Here is a 26,959-nt window from a genome sequence, read left to right as displayed (position 1 = left end):
ATATGACAGTGCCAGTCGGATTCCAGTACTACAGATTCTGTGAGTATGGCTGAAGCTGCCCCCATGCTCCTTGCTGTATAGAATGTGCTTTGCTCCACACAAATTCACCTCTGATATGACAGTGCCAGTCGGATTCCAGTACTACAGATTCTGTGAGTATGGCTGAAGCTGCCCCCACGCTCTTTACTGTATAGAATGTGCTTTGCTCCACACAAATTCACCTCTGATATGACAGTGCCAGTCGGATTCCAGTACTACAGATTCTGTGAGTATGGCTGAAGCTGCCCCCATGCTCCTTACTGTATGATACATGCTTTGCCTCATGAAATTCACATGAAGGTACAAAATAATGTTGAAATCAGACTGCGCTCATAAGTAAAGTCCTCCGCTAACGTACATTACTTGCATCTTGCAAAATAGAGAGAGAGATACTTAGCAACTAGCGTGGTTAATAGTATAAGATGGTCACCATGTTTTATTTCTTTCAGATTAAAGAAATTACTGTCCATTATACCCATTCTTATATTGAGGATATGGGAGTGGCTAGTCGGTGCCAGTCTAGGAACATTTGATCATTCTAATAAGTGCATATGCCCCATATGACCTCTTACCCGTCAGTCAACCCCATGTAGAGAGCTTACACCAATTAGAGGCTGTGTATAGTCAAGCACATGTAGAGGCTACATATAATACTGCTGTAAATGTGTAAACAGTAAAGCAGCAGCATAAACAATATCAAAGTTTATTGGCAAAAATGCCCACAACGTTTCGGGAATTACCCCCTTAGTCATGTGGATAAATAGTAACAATGACTGTCTACCTTTTATACACAGGTGTAATTAACACATAATTATCAATTACAGATTCAAATACCTGTTCATCAACCCCATCTAGTGGTGGTCTGAAGTTGTACACCCTTCTATATACATAAAAAACAATCTCACTACAAATACATCAAGCAGCCTATCCTAGAACAATCAAGTAGCTTCTCATAGAAAGACAGACCAATCACGGTCCCTATTTAAACCCTTTGGTTGCATAGTTCCCAATTTAAATATCCAAAAGGCCTCTCTCTTTTTTTAATAAAGTCTCTATTACCACCCCTCCTAGGTCTGGGCACCTGTTCAATAATTTGAAACCGAAATTGTGAAATCTGATGACCAGCCTGAATAAAATGATTACGCTACAGGAGCATTTAGATCCCTCCTTCTAGAACTGGATTTGTGCTCATTCATCCTTCCTCATCAGTGTTTAAACAGTGTCAGAGTTAAAATATTATTTTAAAAAAGCGTCTTTGCAACTGTTCTGAGGCTTTAGTGCCACAATAGTTTGCACTGGAATGTCTTTTTTTAAAACATGCAAGATGCCTCTTGTTTTGCTATCAAAATGTTGTAATCAGAGCTATGAAAAATCATAATGTGCAATCTCGATAGGATTGATCAACTGAAATAAAAGGCTTCATTATCTTTCCATCTAACTTAATTGGTATGACATTATAGTAATGCTTTTCGTAACCTCATTTAAAAATTTGTTATCAATCGTGGCAATCTTAAACCTTCTGAAATAAGCTAAGCTTCATTCCAGACAGTGTTTTCTGAATTGCATGCCTGAAGATTTTATTATCTCTTAAGGTTCTCAATTGCACAGCAATTCTGTATGAATTTGTAATCTAGGAAAAACAAGTTTTTTTCAGATTTTCTAATCACAGAGTAATAATAAGCATCACTGCCTCCTAAACATCCCCTTCTGTGATTAGTGGTCAGACAGTAAGCCTAGCACTTTGTCATTATGAAGTTATGCATCAAGATGCTTTTAGAGTGATTAGTGGCATATGATAAATAATGGTTTGGTTTAATCAGTGTTGTATTTAAATTATATTTAAAGGAAAATTATAGCATAAATTGAAATGCATATAAATGTAGTTCAATTTAAAGGGACAGTAAACTCAATCTGTTCCCCATAAAATATTTGATTATGCATATTTTTTTTAAAAATTTTTTGCCATGCACTTTCATTATTTATTTTGCCATTACTCTCCTATATACCACACAGTAATTGTTTGACGTGTGTAGAAACTGGTTATATTGGCCCCTAATTGGCCACAGTGCAAATTAACAGATGTATCCTGGACTTGCATATTTTGCTATCAAAATCACAGTTTTGAAAGCTTTTAAAACATGTAGTTTTATGTATATCTTTTGCACAGCATTGACATTTTTCCTATACAGGTATACCCCGCTCATACAGCGGGTTAGGGACCGGAGCCCCGCTGTAAAGTGAAAACCGCCTTAAAGTGAAACAAGGCAGTTTTAGCTTTTAATTCACTTGCCAGTGTGTTTAAAGACTTTTAAAAAATGTTTGAACTAACATAGATTAGGGTTGCAGTAGTGTTACGTTTAGTTTAACACTAACACAGCACAGTATTCAATTAGGATTCAATAAATACTGTACCTGTAAAATAGTGACAATTACTGTAGTAAAATTTGCCAGACTATAGCACTGAGACACAGATTGCACTGTAATGCTGTAAACAGAGTGAACTAAGCATAGCAAAATGGTGCCAGTCACTTTTCTCACAATCTCACAATGATTACAGCACTGTTTCAAAATCCTTGGAGGTTGAACTTCAGCTCCACAGAGCGCTGTATTAGCGAATCGCTGTAAAGTGAAGCGCTGTAAAGTGAGGTATACCTGTACATAAATAAAAAATGTATGTGAATGTTCCTTTTCGTAGAAACATTTTAGCAATAAAGTTCTGCATGTAAAAATGCTTCTGGCAAAACCTCACTTTTACAGTGATACCTTAAAGGGACACTGAACCCAATTTTTTTCTTTTGTGATTCAGATAGAGCATGCAATTTTAAACAACTTTCTAATTTACTCCTATTATCACTTTTTCTTCGTTCTCTTGCTTTCTTTATTTGAAAAAGGCATCTAAGCTATTTTTTGGTTAAGAACCATGGAAAGCACTTGTTTATTGGTAGGTGAATTTACCCACCAATCAGCAGGAACAACACAGTGTGTTCACCAAAAATGGGCCGGCATCTAAACTTTCATTCTTGCATTTCAAATAAAGATACCAAGAGAATGAAAATAATTTGATAATAGGAGTAAATTAGAAAGTTGCTTAAAATTGCATGCTCTATCTGAATCACGATAGAAAAAAATTGGGCTCAGTGTCCCTTTAATATCACGTGACATATGAATGTTCTATCCATATGTAAAGTCCTCCTGCTACCCAGGTGCTGAACCACAAATGGGCCGGGTCCTAAGCTTACATTGTTGCTTTTTCAAATAAAGATAGCAAGAGAACGAAGACAAGTTGATAATAGGAGTTAATTAGAAAGTTGCTTAAAATTGCATGCTCTATCTGAATCATGAAAGTTTAATTTTGACTAGACTATCTCTTTAAGCTACTTCATGAGAGTTGCCAAACTTCACAAAGATAGCTACAGTCGTTTTCAATGTAGCTTTGGCTATCTATCTTCAGTTGGGCACATTTAAATGACTCAAATATTGCTAAATTGTTAACCTTTACATTTTCAGGGCTTATAGGGACAGCCAATCTAAGGTAAACTGCCACATTTGTTGAGGCATTCTAGAACAGAGAGAGAGTATACATATACACATTACACACACACATATCTTATCTTATGTAAACGTCTGACCTTTATTCCCTGAGCCACAACAGCCTATATATCCAGCATCATACAGCTGTCACACATAATATACTGACAGCAATAATCTAAAGCTTCAAGAGAGGAAGCAAGAAGCATCTACTCCTCAGTACTGTAACCTCCCTATTAAGAGTGATAATGTGCCAATGTCTCTCTATTTGCCCTGCAAGTCACTTTTTAATGATACCTAGCAGTAGAACTGAGAAATGCAAACATAAAGTGTTCCTGAGATTTTAAAATCATTATAATGTAGAAGAGTTTTAAGGGACAATGTTGACTGGTATTTGACAAGCACCGACAATGCGAATGGGGTTTAAAGGGACACTAAATCCACATTTTTTTCTTTCGTGAGTCAGATAGAGCATGCTTTTTGGTTTGCTAAATGTAGCCACCAATAAGCAAGCACTGTCCACGGTGCTGAACCTAAAATAGGCCGGCTCCTAAGCTTTCCTGCTTTTTAAATAAAGATAGCAAGAAAACAAAGAAAAATTGATAGTAGGAGTAAATTAGAAAGTTGCTTAAAATCGAATGCTCCGTGTTTTGTATATGTCTAGGGTGATTACATAAGCCTGTGCACCCTTCACTTGTTCCCAGTTTGTTTGGATTTGAGAGCTTGCTTTGTGTGGCTATTTTAGGGTCCCAGGTATTGGAAAGGACCTTGATGTGGTACCTGGGCTTGTCCCATTTAGCCAAATGCAGTAACTAACCTTTCCGTTTTTGCTTTTAAATCTTAGCTGAGAGCTTGTAAGTATATATAATGATGTTTTTTTATCCTTTAAATTTGTGCTTAGCTCTAACATTTGGTTACAGCTTTGTAAATATTGGAGAATTAATACACTTATTTCAAGAAAATGCTTGATTTTGTCTGAAACACAACCATGTGCATTTAAAAATGGTTACAAAATGTTATTTTGGGTTCTGCTAGCTCATTCTAGTGGTTTTAAACATAAGCTGATATATGGCAAAAGATAGCCCTTGCGAATATAATACAATTATAGCTTTTATTATCAAGCCTTTTGTATTATTTTTTTTTTTTTTTTTTTTTTTTTTTTTTTTCAAAGAGCTTTATTGTCATCCACAAAAATAAAATAATGTACAGAGCATGGAAGAGAAATAGAAAATTAAGAGACAACAATTACATAAATATAGTCTTTTACAGTCTTCTCCCAATGTCACGATTTGGATGATGTTAACACATAGGTGTGTATTTTCATTGCTCCTTGGTGAAATTATTCTCATAACTTTGTAACGATAAACTTAACTATGAACTTTGGAACCACCATTCCTTCCAAGGGGGGGGGGGGGCCCCCGAGATCAGCGTCAACACGAAGTATAAGAGGAAACGAAGAGAGAGACAGGTAAATAGGGAGAGAAGGGACTTTATGTTATTGGCCTACGTGAAGGGACCTGCCGTGTAGTTAGTTCTTCCCAGAGAAATTTAATATCTGCAAAAGTGCCGATCTGTTTTCTTTTGTAGTAACTATATTCCTCGAGTGCTAGCATGTCCGTGACCTTATTGATCCATTCTAATAGTGTTGGCCTGTGTTGTGTTTTCCAATGAAACGCTATTAGAGATTTGGCGCTTGTGATGCCTATTTGTAAAAGTCTAAGTCTCAGTTTGCAAGGGAACGGGGGGAGGTCATTTAATAACGCTAATCTGGGTGTCAGCTCAAATTCTTCAGTCAGTATTTGCCTATAAAAAGTTTCTATTTCGCACCAGAGTGGTTTGATTACATCACATTCCCACCACATATGTAGGTATTGGCCTCTAGTAGGGCAACCTCTCCAGCAGTTACTGCTTGCCTCCGGGTAGATGGAGTGGATGCGTGAAGGTGTTAAGTACCATCTCAGTAGCACTTTAAAATTAAGTTCTAACATTTGGGGTGAGCTAGACGACTTTTTTGTGTTTTGAAAGATTTTCTTCCAATCCTTCCCATTTATATCATGTCCCAGCTCCTCGTGCCATTTGGTCGTGTATGAGGGGAGCGTGTGTGTGTGTTCTGCTTGTATAAGTTTGCGTGTCAATGACAGTGAGTGCCGCAGAGGAGTTGTATTTATGCAAAGAGATTCAAACGGTGTCAGTTCCCTAAGGAAGTCTTTTTGGTGTGGTGAGGTGTATATAAAATGGTGTAGTTGAGAATATTTTAACCAGTTAGAGTATCGTCCTCCCGCCACTGCACCTAGACTTTCTCTCCCTGCTAACTTCCCATGAAGCGTAAATTCTTTTAGTGGCACTGTGTATCCCCATTCAGTTAGTCTCTGTTGCCCTTTATCCAACCCTCCTATCATCTCAGCGTTCAGTGGTATGGGAAAAAGAGGAGAGCGGGCTCCAGTGAGATGCGTCTGGCGGAGATTAATATTATCCCAGGTGTCAAAAACATGTTTATGAATCATTAGATCATAACACTGTGGGGGCCGTAAAGATTTTGGTACCCAGCATAGAGCTCCCACTGAAGGAACTCTAAGGATGTTAGAGTCTAAGGATACCCAGGCTTTCGAGTCACCTGCTCTATGCCAGTCTAGAATTCTTTGTAAGATGACTGCGTTATAATATACCGTTAAGTCTGGTAACCCCAGCCCTCCATTTATTGTGGCTCTGTACATGTTGGATTTGTTAATCCTAGGTTTTCCTTTTCCCCAAATAAAAGCATTTATATGTCTTTGGAGTTGAGCTAGGTACCATTTGGGAAGAGTTATGGGTACCGCTTGAAGTAGGTACAATACCCTGGGCAAAGTGGTCATTTTAATGCATTGTGTGCGTCCCCACCATGAAATTGGTTTTAAAGACCAAGTGCGAAGATCTTGTTGCGTTGTTAATAAAAGTTTGGTGTAATTTTCTTTAAATAGTTGTGTGTGGTTAGGGGAGATATGTATCCCTAAGTATTTTATGGACCTGTCTCGGACAGTCATTGGGCAGGTGTTTGAAACATTAAGAAAATCAGTCTGGGCCATGGAAATATTTAGAATCTCCGATTTCTGCGGGTTTATCGAGAAACCCGAGAACCGGCCGAAGGTGTTAATTTCTTTTAAGATTATGGGAACTGTGCGGAGTGGATCAGTTATTGTGAATAGTACGTCTTTTGTATTATTTTTATTTTGTACACATTCTTTTATTAAACACAATGGGTAGATTATATCAGTGCTTTTTCATGATACTGTAGACAAACCAAATCTGTTGAATAATGCTCTACACAATAACAAAAAATATGTTCTACTAAATAGACAGAACAGTGTAATATCACAAATCTAATTAAACTTTGTTTTCATTTGTTAGTTTTAAACATTTTAACTACGTGTTTCTTTTATTTTGCATGCAGTGTCTTGATTCTTCTAAAAAATCAGTGTGTGTAAAAGCTGGCATGAACTGTCTTGTGTTAGAAGGTTTTGAAAGTTTCAGTTGTATTGCTAATTAGGACACTGAAGTGACAACATTTTATACTATAATTATTATTTTTTGTCTTGATCTTGTAGAGTCTTCCTAAGAGCAATTAATCAGTATGCAGACATGCTGAACAAGAAATTTCTGGATCAAGCCAACTTTGAGCTACAGGTAAAAGAAAAAGTATTTAAATAAAAATAAAAAATAAAACCTCAAAGCAGAAATTGTCTTGCCATTGGAATTGTTGATAAAGTTTGATAATGTGCAACAGAAAAAAAATAGATATTTGTTAACACTGTAGCACACCTAACAAAAAATAGAGTTTAAATATATACTTGGGGTGCTACCAATGTGTATAAACCAAACATTGGATTTGTATTTAAAAACATGAAGACTTGACCTTTTTTCATTGGCCTAATCATGCCACAAAAAGCTCAGGTTCTCATGATAGTGTACTAGGAGTTGTATATAAAGCTAGGGAATCTCATTCTGTTTTAAACAGATAATAGAATCAGTCATTATCAAGACACCTTGAAAGCTGGTTACTGTCTAAGTAGAGTATGGCCATACTGTGTGAATAAGATCCAAATTTTATTAAAAATATACCACCATAGGGTCTTTAAAAGGAAGTTTTTGCTACCTTTCATAAAAGTTTTATGTATATTTGTATTTTGGTTGCCCTAGCATTATATATATATATATATATATATATATATATATATATATATATATATATATATATATATATATATATATATATATATATATATAATTTATTTATTTTCAGGTTCACACTATGAAGGTGAATGGTGCAAAAAACATAGCTGCAGTGCAAAAATAAAAAAAAATATTATTAGAAAATAATGTTGAAAGCAGTGTGGCTAACATTCTAAGTCCAACTTCATCAGACACATTTTGCCCACTGCTTAATCATTGATTATGACATTGAAGTGAGGAAATTGATTCTCTTGACCTAATTGGAGACCTGATGAGAGACTGTATCAGTCAGAGAACAATAAATCAGACACTTCATGAATATGCAGCACTGGATGCTATGTTATAAAGAACAAACAAAAATGATAAATAGTGACTATATACAAAAGAATCCTATATGCGAAGCATAAAAAAGAAATCTCATTAAACAAATAATTACATTTACATCCCATGCTTTATTCAATCCAGAGGAGAAACAGGTGTTAACTATTCAATATGCTGCCTCACTGTCATTGATACTTTCCCTGTCGTCTGCTCTGGATGTTCTGAGAATGTTCTGCGTCACCTAAAGTTATTTATGCCATAAAGTGCTTAGATGCAGGGTAGTAATATTTTATTTGATATATTTTATCCATGTGGGAGCATGCAAACTTATTCCTTATTTTAGAATAACCACATGTTTTGCAGATGGTCCTGTCACAATAGAAGAACCTAGATTTTTTTTTTGGCTACTTACCACCAGCCCGTTGCTTTGGTAACATATTAGCCAAATCTGAAGCTTGTTTTAACATGGATTGGCATCCATTATTTAACCATAACTGTGAGTGAGTCATTAATACTGAATATAATAATAATATCAGTGGTTAGCTTTCTTGTTGCTATAAGGAGGCTCCTCATATCCAGACCCTGATTCCACACTGAAACAAGCATTAGCATGGAATAACCTCAGTTAGAGACTAGTAATCAAATTATTTGTTTTCAACACATAGTGGAGCATTTTCATCTGAGTATTATAACTTGGACCTTGTCAATGGCTCATGATCAGAATGAGTGGAGTTTTTATGGACAGTCATATCCACCCAGCACTGCCTTTTTGCGATTATGAGCTTTTATAGAGGGATTTAATTACTATTGCCCACTAGTGCCAGATATAGATGTTTGACTCCAAAAGTAAACCAGCCTTCATGACTTGGTGTGATACAAAGCTATAAACATTATAATACTTTCAATTATTATATAGTTCAGCTTAGTGAACAAAATTTATTTTATGTTTATTATTTATTTTGTCTTCCTTTACTGTAATTTGTCTTGCAAACTGTGCTTTCTCCACTTCACCAAAGTCCCTGCCTGTAGTGTATTCTGTCGACAGATAGTCTCAAGTTTGCCTGACCCCGATATATGCTAAACTGATTGCCTAGATCATAGATTAGTCTTACTTTCTCTGATTTGGTCACAGAAAGAAGAAAAGATATACACACTGAAGATGGTTTTTAAAATCTGTATACTTTAGCTGCTATTAAGTAGTAATACTCTGTAAATTTTGATAACAAGAGAACACTGCAGTAAACAGCTTCTAATTACAAGACATTTATGTTGTGTTACTATTTAGAATAACATATCAGCCAAGCCTGAACGTTTTTAAAACAAATTAACATCCTTTTTACTGCAATTATTTTTTAAATTCTAAACTCCACCCAACAGGAACCAATCTGGGCTTTAGTCCAGGAGACAACAGGCAATTCATGGTCATAAAGTTAGTAGAAAGTGAATTGTTTTGCTGTTATTATCTGATGAAGCCCATTAGGGACTGATATGTAGCAGAGTTACCATTGATAAGTCATCAGGAAACATTCCAAGTTCTGAGAATTAGCAATGGCTCAGTTTTCAGAGATAAATTACTTATAAAGATGGCAAAATAAATAATGAAACTATATTGTAAAGTTGTTTTATTAAACATAAGTAAACATTTTAAAACAAGATAAGACGAGTTCATCCTTTACTTGTGGGATATTATCCTCCTGCTAACAGGAAGTGGCAAAGAGCACCACAGCAGAGCTGTCTATATAGCTCCTCCCTTGACTCCACCCCCAGTCATTCTCTTTGCCTATACTAAGTAATAGGAAGGGTAAAGTGAAAGAGGTGATAAAATAATAGTTTTTATTTTCTTCAAGCAAGACTTTTTTATTTTAATGGTACCGGTGAGTGCTATTTTTTTCCAGGTAGCAGATGGATGAAGATTTCTGCCTGGAGACTGATGATCTTAGCAGTTGTCACTAAGATCCAGAGTAGTTCCCACAGAATGGCTGAGTAGTACTTAAGAAACTTCAGTGTGAGGAACGTTTTTCATTCTACAAGCATTGAGGTATGTTCCGTCATTTTTTTCTGGAGAGACTGTGTTATTGCAGAACTGTCTGACAGTATTCCCATAAGGGAAGGGGTAAGTAATCCTACATGTGAAATAGAAGGGTATTACTGGGACCTGTATGTTGGGCTGAAAAAATGGTTGACACTGATGACATAATGTTTGTTGGGCAAATGATTTTATGTTTGGAGGACAATTAATGTTTTTTTTGTGTGACGCAAACATTTTTATTTTTTATGGCAATGGAGGGTGCACATGGCTTTCTTTTAGAACTGGGTATATGGAAACCCACATGGCTAGGTTTTAGACCGCTTATATCGGTTTTTGCAAGGCAGTGAGACATCAATGTGCAGTTGAATTCCCCATGCAAGCAGCAAGCTCCAGCTCCGGTGGGACTCAAAGGAAAGATTTGGCGTAATCGAAGTGTTAGAGTGATTTTACAAACCCCTGAGGGCATGCAGGCGCCACAGCAGAGCTGTGGCGAGGTGCTGGGGGTTATTTGGTTAATTTCATAACGTTTTTTTGAACAACGTTTTTGTCCATTAAGGGTTAAGTATTTCTTTTCTTGTGGTGCAAGATAAGACACATATATACTAAAATTGGGATAATTTTATCATTTTAGAACAGTTTTGGAAAATTTGTACGCTTTTTTTCTCTTAAAGGCGCAGTACTGTTTTTCAGAGTGTTATTTTTTTCACTAAATAAAGTGTTTTCAAGCCTGTTTGTGGTCATTACTAGCCTGTTTTAACATGTCTGACATTGAGGAAAGCCAATGTTCCATGTGTTTAGAAGCTATTGTGGAACCCCCACTTCAAATGTGTCCCTCATGTACTGAAAGGGCCTTACATTGCAAAGGACATATTTTAGCTGATAAAAGTATGTCTCAGGATGATTCTCAGTCAGAAGAGAATCAGGTTATGCCATCTACTTCTCCCCAAGTGTCACAACCTTTAACGCCCGCCCTAGCGACGCCTAGTACTTCTAGTGCGTCTAATTCTTTCACCCTGCAAGATATGGCTGCAGTTATGTCTTCTACCCTTACAGAGGTATTATCTAAACTGCCAGGTTTACAGGGTAAGCTCAGCAGGTCAGGTATTAGAGTAAATGCTGATCCCTCTGATGCTTTATTGGCCATCTCCGATGTACCCTCACAGTGTTCTGATTTGGGGGTGGGGGGAGAGCTTTCTGATTCAGGAAAGATGTCCTCTCAAACAGACTCAGATGTGACAGCCTTTAAGTTTAAGCTTGAACACCTCCGCTTGTTACTTAGGGAGGTCTTAGCGACTCTGGATGATTGTGACCCTATTGTCATCCCACCAGAGAAATTGTGTAAAATGGATAAATATCTAGAGGTCCCTACTTCCACTAATGTTTTTCTAGTCCCTAGAAGAATTTCGGACATTGTTACTAAGGAATGGGATAGACCAGGCAGTCCGTTCTCTCCCCCTCCTACTTTTAAGAAAATGTTTCCCATATCGGACACCATTCGGGATTCGTAGCAGACGGTCCCTAAGGTGGAGGGAGCTATTTCTACCCTGGCTAAGCGTACAACTATACCTATTGAAGACAGTTGTGCTTTCAAAGTTCCTATGGATAAAAAATTAGAGGGTCTTCTAAAGAAATTGTTTATTCATCATGGTTTTCTTCTACAACCTATAGCGTGCATTGTTCCAGTAACTAATGCAGCAGCTTTTTGGTTTGAGGCTCTAGAGGAGTCTTTTAAGGTTGAGACCCCATTAGATGATATTTTGGATAGAATTAAGGCTCTCAAGCTAGCTAATTCTTTTATTACAGATGCCGCTTTCTAAATGGCTAAATTAGCGGCAAAGAATGCAGCCTTTGCCATTTTAGCGCGTAGAGCGTTATGGCTTAAGTCTTGGTCTGCTGATGTGTCATCTAAATCCAAGCTTTTAGCTATTCCCTTTAAGGGTAAGACCCTATTCGGGCCTGAACTAAAGGAGATCATTTCTGACATTACTGGAGGTAAAGATCATACCCTTCCTCAGGACAAGACGGTTAAAATGAAGACCAAACAGAATAATTTTCGTTCCTTTCTAAACATTAAAGGTGGTCCCTCTACTTCCTCCTCTGCCACCAAGCAGGAGGGGAACTTTTCACAATCCAAGTCAGTCTGGAGACCTAACCAGACCTGGAATAAAGGTAAACAGGCCAAGAAGCCCGCTGCTGCTACCAAGACAGCATGAAGGGGCAGCCCCCGATCCGGGACCGGATCTAGTAGGGGGCAGACTTTCTCTCTTCGCTCAGGCTTGGGCAAGAGACCTTCGGGATTCCTGGGCATTAGGCAGGCCAGCATGGGTCATAGTGACGACGGACGCCATCCTCTTGGGCTGGGGTGCAGTCTGGAATTCCCTGAAGGCTCAGGGTGTTTGGACTCAGGAGTAGTCCCTAATATCAATAAATATTCTGGAAATGAGAGCGATATTCAACGTGCTTCAAATGTGACCTCAGCTGGCTTCGGCCAAATTCATAAGATTCCAGTCGGACAATATCACGACTGTAGCATATATCAATCATCAAGGGGGAACAAAGAGTTCTCTAGCGATGATAGAGGTTTCCAAAATAATTCGATGGGCATAGACTCACTCTTGCCATCTATCAGCAATATATATCCCAGGAGTGGAGAACTGGGAAGCGGATTATCTAAGTCGTCAGACTTTTCATCCGGGTGAGTGGGAGCTCCATCTGGAGGTGTTTGCGGCATTGATCCATCAATGGGATTCAATTGGATCTGATGGCATCTCGTCAGAATGCCAAACTTCCTTGTTACGGGTCCAGATCAAGGGATCCTCAAGCAGTAGTGATAGATGCTCTAGCAGTACCTTGGTGGTTCAACCTGGCTTATGTGTTTCCTCCTTTACCTCTCCTACCTCGTCTGATTGCAAGAATCAAACAGGAGAGGGCTTCGGTAATCTTGATAGCGCCTGCGTGGCCATGCAGGACTTGGTATGCAGATCTGGTGGAAATGTCATCTCTGCCACCGTGGAAACTGCCACTGAGACAGGACCTTCTCATTCAGGGTCCGTTCCGACATCCAAATTTAATTTCTCTGCAACTGACTGCCTGGAGATTGAACGCTTGATTTTATCTAAGCGGGGATTCTCTGAGTCGGTCATTGATACCTTGATTCAGGCTCGAAAGCCTGTCACTAGGAAAATTTACCATAAGATATGGCGTAAATATCTTTATTGGTGCGAATCCAAAGGCTACTCATGGAGTAAGATCAGGATTCCTAGGATTTTGTCCTTTCTCCAAGAAGGATTGGAGAAGGGGTTATCAGCTAGTTCCTTAAAGGGACATATTCCTGCTTTGTCAATCTTACTACACAAGCGTCTGGCAGATGTCCCAGACGTTCAGTCGTTTTGTCAGGCTTTAGTTAGAATCAAGCCTGTGTTTAAACCTGTTGCTCCGCCATGGAGTTTGAATTTAGTTCTAAATGTTCTTCAAGGGGTTCCGTTTGAACCCATGCATTCCATAGATATTAAACTTCTATCTTGGAAAGTTCTGTTTTTAGTTGCTATCTCTTCTGCTTGAAGAGTTTCTGAGCTTTCTGCGTTACAATGCAACTCGCCTTATCTTATATTCCATTCTGATAAGGTGGTTTTGCGCACTAAACCTGGATTCCTTCCTAAGGTTGTTTCAAATAAGAATATTAATCAGGAAATTGTTGTTCCTTCTCTATGTCCTAACCCTTCTTCTAAGAAGGAGTGTCTGTTACATAACTTGGACGTGGTTCGTGCCTTGAAGTTTTACTTGCAAGCGACCAAGGATTTCCGTCAAACATCTTCTCTATTTGTTGTCTATTCTGGAAAGCGTAGGGGTCAAAAAGCTACGGCTACCTCTCTTTCTTTTTGGCTGAAAAGCATCATCCGTTTGGCATACGAGACTGCTGGACAGCAGCCTCCTGAAAAAATTACAGCTCATTCTACTAGAGCGGGGGCTTCCACATGGGCTTTTAAAAACGATGCTTCTGTTGAACAGATTTGTAAGGCTGCGACTTGGTCTTCCCTTCATACCTTTTCCAAATTTTACAATTTTTATACTTTTGCTTCTTCTGAGGCTATTTTTGGGAGAAAAGTTCTTCAAGCATTGGTGCCTTCTGTTTAGGTATCTGTCTTGTCCCTCCCGTTCATCCGTGTCCTGTAACTTTGGTATTGTATCCCACAAGTAAAGGATGAATCCGTGGACTCGTCGTATCTTGTAGAAGAAGGTATGCTTACCTGATAAATTGATTTCTTCTACGATACGACGAGTCCACAGCCCTCCCTGTCAATTTAAAACAGATTATATTTTGTGTTTAAAACTTCAGTCACCTCTGCACCTTTTAGTTTCTCATTTTTCTTCCTTTACCTTTGGTCGAATGACTGGGGGGTGGAGTCAAGGGAGGAGCTATATAGACAGCTCTGCTGTGGTACTCTTTGCCACTTCCTGTTAGCAGGAGGATAATATCCCACAATTAAAGGATGAATCTGTGGATTCGTCATATCGTAGAAGAAATCAATTTATCAGGTAGGCATAAATTTCCTTTTTAAGGTTTATTTTTGTATATGAAATAGCTGATTTTGTGTTTTGAAACCATAACCTAATAAAATGGGTTGAGCGTGTAGGTATAATCAGATCTCATTACTTTATCACTTTGTGTACATATACATTCTTCTTTATCTTATATCGGTCAGTAAACCAAAGACCAATACTTGGAGAGAACAATGAAAAATTAACATTTTATTACCTTATCTCATCTATACCCTAGCTAATCTATAGCTTGGACCTAAGGCCGAAACTTTCAGAATAGGTGGGGATACCACAGGCTAAATCAACTATTTGAAGTGAGAGAAAAGACAGATGCGCCACATGGCCCAATATTGTTTGATCCACAATGTTTAAACGATCAGGTTATATTGCATTAGACTCACAATCTTAGGAGCACTCCAATTAGTGCAATGGGGACAGTCTGGGATCAATAACAGTCACCCAGCAGACCGACCTCTTAGGGTGAAGATGGATAATCTGTAGTAAAATACAAGAGGACACAAAGGTGCCTATATGGCCTAGTACAGTCTTATACCAGGAGCAGTAGTATGTATGGTAAGATATATACTCACAAAAGGTAATGCATCTCCATTGATGCTATTCAAACAGGAAGCGATCAATGCAGTCACCCAACAGACTGTAACAAGGCTTCCACAGGAGGCAATCAGCAGAGGTCCAGTGGACCAATAAAGATCCAAATAAAACACAGTAGCAAGTGTTTGAGATAAAAAAGGATTAAGCTTTACTGACAAAGGTTAAAATAAAGCGACGCGTTTCTCAGTCACAGACTGTTTCCTCATGCATAATGTCTGAGGAAACCGTCTGTGACTGAGAAACGCGTTGCTTTATTTTAACCTTTGTCAGTAAAGTGAGTATATATCTTACCATACATACTACTGCTCCTGGTATAAGACTGTACTAGGCCATATAGGCACCTTTGTGTCCTCTTGTATTTTACTACAGATTATCCATCTTCACCCTAAGAGGTCGGTCTGCTGGGTGACTGTTATAGATCCCAGACTGTCCCCATTGCACTAATTGGAGTGCTCCTAAGATTGTGAGTCTAATGCAATATAACCTGATCGTTTAAACATTGTGGATCAAACAATATTGGGCCATGTGGCGCATCTGTCTTTTCTCTCGTTTATAGATTATCCTCTTGGATCCAGGCCGGGTCCGCTACAGATTGCTGCCTCAACATTATCTCATCTCACAATTCTAAAGACTTTCTAGTATATTTTTTTCTTTTTTTCCATGTTGAATTGTTTTAATATTTGACTAATAGTACTTTTCACATTGTCTCTTTTTGTGTACACTATATATACTATCATACACATCATATAGCCTATTGAGTGCTAACTTTTTAGGGCGCCCCCTATTTTATAGACAACTATTTGAAGTGTCAATATAAGGGTAAAGGAAATACTTGTAAACAACTGTATACACTCCAGCAGGTAAAGTGGATCATTTGGAACAAATTAAAGGGGAGAACATTTTTTAGTAAACTGTCCCTTTAAGATTGTGCTAGACACTTGCAAAAGCAAGAAATGGCATTGATATAAACGTGTTCCGGTAATTAGGGCAATACAAACTGCACATCCCTTATCCTTTATAAAATATGGAATATACTGGAGTGGCACTCAACATGAGTGTCATTCATCAAGGGTGGGGAAGAAATGTTTGCACTTCATTTTTCACTATTCTGCCCCTTTACTGAAATATAGACTAGATCTGTATATTTGTGTTGTTATAACTGTGACCTGTCAAACAAGATGTAATTTAGGGGCAGTTTCATCCTTTCTTATTGAAGTATTGACTATTACCAATTTAGATTTCCCAGGAGCTTTGTAGAAATTTGTTTTTGTTGTGCATAGAAATAAAAAGGAGCTATAGAAAATCAGATAAAATGTGATTACAACACAGCCCCCAGCATGTGCTGCAGCGTTTCCATTTTCCCCTTGTGTTGCGTCACAGTACTTTGTTTTGTACAGTTTCTTTAATATTTTGTCAGATCAACTAAATGTGAAGGTTGTATGGCAGAGGATCGCTGATAATGCCACTTTCTAACAACTTGGGAGCTTTATGGCAGGGTAGCAATTTTAGACGCATTTCTGCTTTGCGTGTACAACAGAACACACTGTACTTCCCAGAGCTATTTAACAAGTTAGGATGGGAACATGGAATTGTTTTTATCTGTTTGAAGGGAGTTTTACTTTTTGAATGTAAGCAGTATCTAGTTTAATATTTCAAGCCATGCCTCAGATAATCAGATTAGCCATTTAAAGTATTTAGCTTCACAAAAGTTAATACAAATGCATGTTTTATCCAGACATTGTATAGCAGCACTTACTAAAAGGATAAACTGATTTTACAGTTAAAATGCTGGCGGTTTATTGCTGACGCATGCAATTAAAATGGGGAAAATGTGTCAGCTTAAAAAGTCTTCTTGCTTCTGCAGCAAATTTAATAATGAAAGGATTTTCATCTTATTGGTGCTAGAAGGGTTGGAATGACAAAAGATATTACATCTCATGGCTTGTTTACAATTTTGCATTTTTTTTTAGAAAATACCCCTAGTATGTTACAGTATTTTTTAGTACAGTGTTTGAAAACTCTTATAAAGTGGTGTGTGGTCTATTGGGGGGGAGAGGAGTGTAAAACTATTTTTTTTATTTTTATAATGGCATAAGTTTATTTCTCAGAAACAAAAATGCTAGTAAACACTTCCAGCTTTTAGAACCATTTTTGTCTTGTGCATTTATTTGCTTTTCTTATGCAGACAGGGCTTTATTTTGACCTATGACTGCAAGATTTAAAGTAGGAGAAATTTTTGAGGGAGGGCAAAATCGTTTTCCACTCCTATGCTTGCTAAATGTTTTGTTTATTAAAGGGACATGAAACCCAACATTTTTCTTTTGCGAATCGTATAGACAATACAATTTAAAACCACATTCCAATTTGCTTCATTCTTTAGATATCCTTTGTTGGAGAAATAGCAATGCACATGGGTGAGCCAATCACACGAGGCGTCTATGTTCAGCCACCAATCAGCAGCTACTGAGCTGATCTTTATTTGCCTTTCAACAAAGGGTATCAAGAGAATGAATCAAATGAAATAAAATAAGTAAATTGGATAGTTGTTTAAAATTGTATGCTCTTTCTAAATCATGAAGAAAAAAAAAAAGGGTTTTATGTCCCTTTAATTTTACTATAATACAATTATCCTTGGTTGTCTAGAGGGTGTGCATGACCTTTCCATATATCTCTGGGATCCTGTTATGAGAAATATATGTTGTAAATATCCGCTAAAATTATTAGGGGTAGTGGTTTCAGGGGCAGCATATTTCCCAGTGCCTAGGGCAGCACAAAACTAAATATACTACTCAGTGCAAAAGTTATTTTTTATTAAAGTAGCAGCAGAAAAGGATTTATTTCACCAACATATATTCTGTTATAGAAAGGAAATAAACAAACTTGTTAATATACTCTGCTTTTATGGTGTATATCAGTGATAGCCAACTGGCGGCTCTAGGGCCACATGCGGCCCTCTGCACTAGTTTGTACGGCTCCGAATGGGAAAGCAAAATTTAAAAATGTTAGTTTTATGGTCCCAGAAAAAAGCTAAACTAAAAATGTGTGCTTTGTAGAATTCCGGTGATGGGCAAACAAAATGGCCACAAATCAAAAGAGCCCTCTAAAGCGGAGAACAGTGGATAAGGGATTGCCCTGCAACCTTACCTAATTCAGGGCCTGTGCGATTTTTTTTATTTGTGTAGAGCTATAAATTTATTGATCTGCGGACTTGAAGCTTCTAAATTACTGATCAGCTGCCCCAATGTTTTAGAAAGCTGTCCCTCACTGGTGTGGTGCATATTATTAGACATGTCTCAGGCATATCACATTTTGGTATTCACAAGCAAAATGTTTACTCATTTGTTTTGGAGGGTTGTTGCTAATACAAGGGAGACTTGCTCAGTGCAGTGTTTTACATTTCCATAGCTTAAAAATTGTTATCCATAATGTAAATTGGAGAAAACACTCAAATAGCAGCTCACACAACTTGAAAGTGTAATATGATGCTGTGCTCTGCAGTGCTATAACATATAGCATACCTGTTTAAATCTAGGACTGGGGACATAAGTCATTTGGACAGGGGGCTATGACTGTTTGGCATGGGGCAGACTTGATGTATTCTAGGTTGTGATTGCATGGTATGGAGCCAAAGTGGTGACAATTTGTGGGTGTGTCCCCAACCTCAGAGTTGCTCAGTAAACTCTCTCCTGGTCATGATCCTAGGTAGCATTTTTAGGAAAAATAAGAGTTATTGTGTAGTACTGAAGAGGGGTTATGCTTATGTTTTGTCTCTGAATCCTAAATTGTCAGTGGGGTTATTGGCTCCTATGGACCTATATTAGAATCTGGGTATACACTGAAGCTATAAGATTGTTCCCTGCTAGAACTAGTTTGGAAAACGTTGGCATAAGAAAGTACCAGATGACAAGTTGGGTTTAGACTTGAAAACAGACATTAAACTGCTCAGATAACCTTTTGCATGTGCCTCTGCTCTGTCATTAAATCAAAGTTTAAAGCTATTTCTAGCAGAGCTGCTTTTAAATATTAAAAAAGATAGTAACTAGGTAAAAGAGTAGCTTTTAATGGACCAATATTGAGCTTTTTAATGATACGTAATACACAATTTATAGATTTGAATCCTGCACATTTACATGCCTTTGCTGTAGCCTAGTTTTGATATTCTCATTATTAGATACTTTCGGCTAGATTGCAAGTTTTGCGTTATGAGCGACTCGGTAATAATTTGCAAGTTATTTCCACTGCTCACCTTTACTAGCGCTGCTATTAAAGGTTTGCAAAAATCCAGCATTAGCAGGCAATATGGCAGCGTTGAGCTCCATACCACACACACATACCAGTGCTGCTTTGAGCTGGTTTTACGTGCTCGTGCACGATTTCCCCATAGACATCAATTTGGAGAGCCGGCTAAAAAAAAAAGCCTAACACCTGCAATGAAGGAACGTAAAGCTCCGTAACGCATCCCCATTGATTCCTATGGGGAAATAAAAATATCATTAACTAAATATTTCCTATTTAAAACTAAATACTTACCTGTAAAATAAACCCTAAGCAAGCTACAATATAACTAATAGTTACATTGTAGCTAGCCTAGGTTTTATTTTTATTTTACAGGTAAGTTTGTATTTATTTTAGGTAAGATCAGTTAGTAAATGGTTATTAACTATGTACTAACTACCTAGTTAAAATAAATACAAATTTACCTGTAAAATAAAACCTAACCTGTCTTACACTAACACCTAACATTACACTAAAATTAAATACATTACATTAATTAAATGCAATTAACTAAATTACAAAAAATAAAAGAAATTATCAAATATTTAAACTAATTAAACTAATCTAATAGCCCTATCAAAATAAAAAATCTCCCCCAAAATAAAAAAAAACCTAGCCTACAATAAACTGCCAATAGCCCTTAAAAGAGCCTTTTGCGGGGCATTGCCCCAAAGAAATCGGCTCTTTTACCTGTAAAAAAAAATAATACAAACAACCCCCCAACTGTAAAACCCACCACCCACACAACCAAACCCCCCAAATAAAACAAACCCCCCAAATAAAATCCTATCTAAAAAAACCTAACTATTTACTAAGTAGTCTACCTAGTTAAAATAAATACAAACTTAGCTGTAAAATAAAAATAAAACCTAAGATAGCTACAATGTAACTATTAGTTTTAAATAGGAATTATTTAGTTAATGATAGTAACTAAACTTAAATTTAAGTTAGGGGTGTTAGTGTTAAACTTAGGGTTAGACTTAGGGGTTAATAACTTTAGTATAGTGGCAGCGGTGACATTGGGGCGGCAGATTAGGGGTTAATAATATTTAACTAGTGTTTGTGATGCGGGAGTGCGGCGGTTTAGGGGTTAATATGTTTATTATAGTGGCGGCGATGTCTGGAGCGGCAGATTAGGGGTTAATAATTTTATTATTGTATTTGCGATGTGGGAGGGCCTCGGTTTAGGGGTTAATAGGTAGTTTATGGGTGTTAGTGTACTTTGTGACACTTTAGTTATAAGTTTTATGGTACAGCTTTGTAATGTAAAACTCATAACTACTGACTTTAGATGGCGGCACGAATCTTGACGGTATAGGCTGTACTGCTCACTTTTTGGCCTCCCAGGCAAACTTGTAATACCAGCGCTATGGAAGTCCTATTGAAAAAGGACTTTTTCAAAGGTGCGGTAGTTATGTTGCGTTACGGCCAAAAAAGTGTGCGGTACAGCTATACCTGCAAGACTCGTAATAGCAGCAGTAGTGAAAAAGCAGCGTTTTGAGGCTTTTTCACTCATAACGCAAAACTCGTAATCTAGCCGTTAGTTTCTTCTGATTTTTGCCATTCATTTATTGGGCTGTTGCAAACACCTGCATTTTACAGATTAAAATAAAGTGATATCTGCAGAAACTGTAGCATTGCATAATACACTTTTACTTTAATATAGCAAAAGCCAGTTGTTAGTTTAATTAAAAAACATCTAGCAAACGGGCCAATGAAAAACAGGGAGTCAACAATACTTATCAGTCAATATGCAATTCTAAATAAAGGTTTGTTTTTCCTGCACTCATTTTTCTGTCAGAAAGTATCGATGACAACATGACTTGACAGCTATTTAGAATTGTTACAATTAATAAATAAGATACCCTATCCTAATTAGTAGATACCTTTATAAATGAGAACCTGCAACATCTCAGCTTCTATAACTAGCTTTCTTTGCTAAGAGCCTTGACTTGTGGGCTCTTCTACTAGAGGCAGGATTCCTGCAGCTCGGTTAGCTCAGGAGAGTGGGTGTTTTCAGGTGAGTTATCCTACACTCACAGCCCACAGGCTTTTTAGTAGGTACAATTTTTATTGTATATCAGGACCATGGGACACTTACTGTACACACTGGCTTCTGACATGGGGATTATATACTCAATAGAACACGTTGCTCTTTTGGTTTGATTTGTATGGGACTGTGCTATGGGTGCATTAGAGAATGTTAGTGCTCCCGTCCCTCTTTCTCTCAGATTTATAGTACTGACTTAATACGGAGTACGTTTTTTTTTTTTCTGTTCATATTAACATTGTGTGTATGTTGTATAAAATGTTTTATTTATACGAACATTGAGTATATAGAAAGTTACATGTCAGAAGTCAGTGTGTACAGTAACTGTCCCCTGGTCCAGATAAACATTGTACCTACTAAAAAGCCTGTGGGCTGTGAATGTAGGAGAACTTACCTGAAAACACTCACTCTGTAATACTTACCCAGCAGCGGGAATCCTTTCTCTAGTAGAACAGTCCACATGTCAAGGCTAGTGGTCTCTCACCACCATAAAATAGTGGAATTTATCTGTTAAGCAGACATTCACTATTCACTGACATTCATAGGTAAAAGCAATTTGCCTTCATTGTACTAAGGTTGGGATCACACTTGTTTTTATAAGGTTTAAAACCATTTAAAGACCTTGATTTTTCTTCTTTCTTTTTTACTGTTTGGCTGCCGGACTTTTACCTGTGTGTGTAACCCCTTTGCTTATGTTAAACACATAGGGCTTTATTTAAAAAAAAGGGCATATTTTCACCATAAGGGGAGACATTATGCCAGTAAGACATTGGGGTGTTTTTTTTTTCTAACTTAGAGGGGTCTATGTGTACCTAGAGACATACAAAATATGAAATCTTTAAATTGGACTAAAAATAAAATGATGCAATATGCATGTATGAGTACTTTTTCTCTGCACCGCTCACTTGCACTGTTGGCTCCATTGCTTACAAAGGGAAATGCCAGCGAGCAAACATTTGCAGCAAGAATACAAGTGTGTTGGTGGTTTTACTTGCTTTTTAAATAGCATTTCCAAGCAAATATGGCTGCCCAGAACATGAAATATTTCAAGGGCATATATTTTCCTGCAACATTTCATACATCGGCCAACAAGCCACATATATATTGTTACTTCTGCTGGGCTACTTCATTTTTAATAGTTGCTTGCCATTTTTCTAACATATTTGCAGCTTCATTCTGAATTGGAAACATAGCTAGGGTCAATAATAGAAAAAATGTACATAATAAATTAGAGCATGTAATTTTTGTAGCAAAATGTCCCTTAAAGGGACACTAAATAGATTATATAGGCATAGTATTGAGATTTTTTCCCACATACCTCTAGTCATGGGAGCCGCCATGTTGAAATCTATCTTTCACTACACTCCAGTGCTGATCTGTTGGCGCATGTGCAGCAACTCTCCTACAGATACACCTACTCCTGCATAAAAATGTGCATCTTTCAAGAATGTTTTTTTTTTTTTTTTTTTTTTTTATTGACCAACCTCCTTAAAACTATATATTCTCAAAGATGTCATCCTTTATTTTAGCTCTGGAACAACTATTTTCATTTGGCCGTTGCATTTCTTACCCAAGAATCATTACAGCTGGAGAATTTTTCAAGTGCTAAGAGAACCAAAATACTTAACAAGTAAGTTGGATCTATAAAATACAATGTGCTCAGAAATTATTTATAAAATGCTTTCTTCAAAACTTTCTTAGTCTTTTAAAGTTCATAATCATATTTTTGCATGTAGAAAAAAAAACTTTTTTTTTTATTCCCTTAGGAGCTTCTATAAATTTGACTAGAAAAAAAAAAGACAATTTCCCAGTACTATAAAATCTTTCTACAATGTTATACTAATGCTAAGAAGTAATGTGAATTTCATTTCTGTTTAACTAAGGAGAGTATTGTGTGTGTAATAACTGTACTGTAGCTTATTTAAGTTCAAGTGTAATTTGATGGAAATGGAGCACTATATTTTTGTTGGAGATTAAATGAAATACTGATGTGTTTTGCCATTCTCCATGTTTTGATATCTTTGTGGGATAACTTTTAAACTTTACTTGTACATTTTTAGATAACTTTTTTTTTCCATATGCATTTTAAAGGGACATATGAAAAGGCACCATCAATAAAAAGGGGTAAAAATTTAGATATTTCTTTCAGAACAGACTGAACACTGCTCTGCCCTATATATGTTTTAAATTAAAGTTCCATCCTATTCTAAAAAAATAGTTATAATCTTTTTAAGACACTGCAAATTCTTTGTTGTGCACCCATTTACTAAGACATTAAAGGGACATAAAACCCAAAATTCTCATTCATGAATCAGATAGCAAATGCAATTTTAAACTCTCCATTTTACTTTTATCTAATTTACTTCTCTTGGTATCCTTTGTTGAAAAGCATACCTAGGTATGCTCAGGAGCTGGGAGATAACTGCTTGTAGATGGCTGCACATATACTGTATGCCTCTTGTATGCCTCTTGTAATTGGCGTACCGTTGTGTCCTGCTAGCTCCCAGTAGTACATTGCTAAACCTTCAAAACCAAGAGAATGAAGCAAATTTGATAAAAGAAGGAAATTAGAAAGGTTTTTAAAAATGTATACTCTATCTGAACCTGAAATTTTAGCATGTTTGGTACGTTGGGGTTTTTTTTGTTTTGTTTTTTAAAGAGACATGAACATCAAAATTATTCTTTCATAGTTCAAAAAGAGCATTCAGTTTTTAGAGACTTTACTTGCTAAATATAGTATTATGGCAGCATAATGTAGAAATAATAAATTAGTTTGTCAACATAGCAGTTTGTTCATGGAACAGGCTAAGTAACAGTACCAGTGTTAATCTTAAATTGTAGATATTGTCTATGTAAATTAACATTTTGACTCTCTTATTTAGATATTGCGACATGAGAAGACAAATTGGCTTTGAAATCAGGGACATGTGGTATAATCTTGGTAAGTTTTCTTTTCTTTTTTTAATTTATTTTTTTATATATTTTTATTGAGGTTTCAAAAATAAAAAAATTGTTAGACAGTTGTAGGTAAAATATGATAAGGGAATGTAAGAATATAAAGCTTAATACAACACAATATCCACAATTTCAGGACTCAAGATAGTGTCTGCAAATTAAATGAACCAACTTAAATTAGACCTCAGTTTTACATTTTAAGATTCCCCAAATAGACATAAGGCCACTCTTGGGCCTATATACTTTTATGTAATACAAAACAGGGGGACTGATGAGACTCATGGGCTTTTCTTGGGCCCTGATTATAACGAAAAACAATCTTAACGTTAAAGGGAACTAGATAACAACTATAGTAGTAAGGTTAACATGTCTTGTGGAGTTAACAATATTATACTACGGGCAGATTAGAAAAAGTACTTCAACAGCACAGTACATTGAAACAGAGTTGAGATACATATGTATGGACCCCTTGGAGCAAGTTTAATTCTAGGCATCTAGGGCTCGATCCGATAAAAATCGTCGCCCGCAAAAGCTGGCGACGCCAATATTTGCGCTGGTTCGGTATCACATATACGGCATAACCTAGAAGTTACGCGCGTATATTTCTGCCGTCGCCTGTAGTTTTTTGGGCCATAGGCAGGTATACCAAACCAGCGCAGTTTGGTATCCAATATACAACGTAAGGACTTACGTGGCGAAAATGGAGAAAACTTACTCCATTTTCACCTCGCCACAAAAAGCAGCCGTAAGAAGCCTTACGCTGACTATTGGAGCCCCGTAACTCTCTAAACTAGCTGCTAAATAAACCTAACACCTAACGCATGCTCAATGTCTATCTACCTGTCAACCGCGATATGCTAAATAAAACCTAACACCTAACGCATGCGCAATGTCTATCTACCTGTCAACCGCGATCCCCCGCCGTAATCCCCAATAAAGTGTTTAACCCCTAAACCGCCGCTCACGGACCCCACCGCCATCTACATAAACTAACCCCCTACTGTGAGCCCCTAAAACCGCCACCATCTAACTGATCTATCCCCTAATGTGAACCCCTTACACCGCCGCTATCTACCTTATCTATCCCCTAATCTGACCCCTTACACCACTGCCACCTGTATAAAAATTATTAACCCCTAATCTAATCCCCCTATACCGCCGCCAGCTATATTAATATTATTAACCCCTAATCTAATCCCCCTAAAATAATTATCTCTATTACCAGCCCTTAAAAGGGCATTTTGCGGGGCTTTGCCCCAAAGTAAACAGCTCTTTTGCCCTATAACCTGCCCTCCCTACACCGCCGCCACCTATATTAATAGTATTAACCCCTAATGTAAGCCCCTTACACCGCCGCCATCTATATTAAAATTATTAACCCTTAATTTAATCTACCTACCCCCAGCTATATTATCTATATTAACCCTAAGTATATTATAGTTAATATAGTTATTACATTATATATATTAACTATATTAACCCTAATTATATTAGGGTTAATATAGTTACTATAGTATTTATATTAACTATATTAACTCTATCTAACCCTAACTAAATTCTTATTAAATAAATCTAATTCATATTATAAACTAAAATATTCCTATTTAAATCTAAATACTTACCTATAAAATAAACTCTTTAAGATAGCTACAATATAATTAATAATTACATTGTAGCTATGTTAGGGTTTATATTTATTTTACAGGTAAATTGTTAATTATTTTAACTAGGTATAATAGCTATTAAATAGTTATTAACTATTTAATAGCTACCTAGTTAAAATAATTACCCAATTACCTGTAAAATAAATCCTAACCTAAGTTACAAATACACCTACACTATCAATAAATTAAATAAACTACAAATATCTATCTAAAAATACAATTAAATAAACTTAACTAAATTACAATAAAAAACAAATACTAAATTACAAAAAATAAAAAAAAGATTACAAGATTTTTAAGCTAATTACACCTATTCTAAGCCCCCTAATAAAATAATAAAGCCCCCCCCCCAAAATAAAAAATTTTCCCTACCCTATTCTAAATTAAAAAAAAGTTCAAAGCTCTTTTACCTTACCAGCCCTTAAAAGGGCCTTTTGCGGGGCATGCCCCAAAGAAAACTGCTCTTTTGCCTGAAAAAAAAACACAATACCACCCCCCAACATTACAACCCACCACCCACATACCCCTAATCTAACCCAAACCCCCCTTAAATAAACCTAACACTACCCCACTGAAGATCTCCCTACCTTATCTTCACCACGCCGGGCCGAACTCCTTATCCGATCCGGGCGATGTCTATCCAAGCGGCAAAGAAGAGGTCTTCATCCTAGCGATGTCTTTATCCAAGCGGCAGCAAAGTCTTCTTCCATCCGGCAGCATCTTCCATCAAGCGGCATCTTC

General features: G+C 37.0%; 1 protein-coding gene across 1 annotated transcript in view; it reads left to right on the top strand.

The window, feature by feature from the left end:
- Positions 1 to 26,959, top strand: part of DOCK1 (dedicator of cytokinesis 1) — an 827,740-nt gene that overhangs the window by 617,739 nt on the left and 183,042 nt on the right. Inside the window, exons 30-32 of the mRNA XM_053692513.1 lie at positions 7,149 to 7,227; positions 23,129 to 23,229; positions 24,482 to 24,540. Of these exons, the coding sequence (XP_053548488.1) occupies positions 7,149 to 7,227; positions 23,129 to 23,229; positions 24,482 to 24,540 (239 nt within the window). The remainder of the gene's footprint in view (positions 1 to 7,148; positions 7,228 to 23,128; positions 23,230 to 24,481; positions 24,541 to 26,959) is intronic.

The sequence above is a fragment of the Bombina bombina genome, chromosome 9, assembly GCF_027579735.1.
Source record: "Bombina bombina isolate aBomBom1 chromosome 9, aBomBom1.pri, whole genome shotgun sequence".
NCBI classification, from domain to species: domain Eukaryota; kingdom Metazoa; phylum Chordata; class Amphibia; order Anura; family Bombinatoridae; genus Bombina; species Bombina bombina.
The sequence above is the reverse complement of the archived record's forward strand: the minus strand, read 5'-3'. Positions and strand labels throughout refer to the sequence as shown.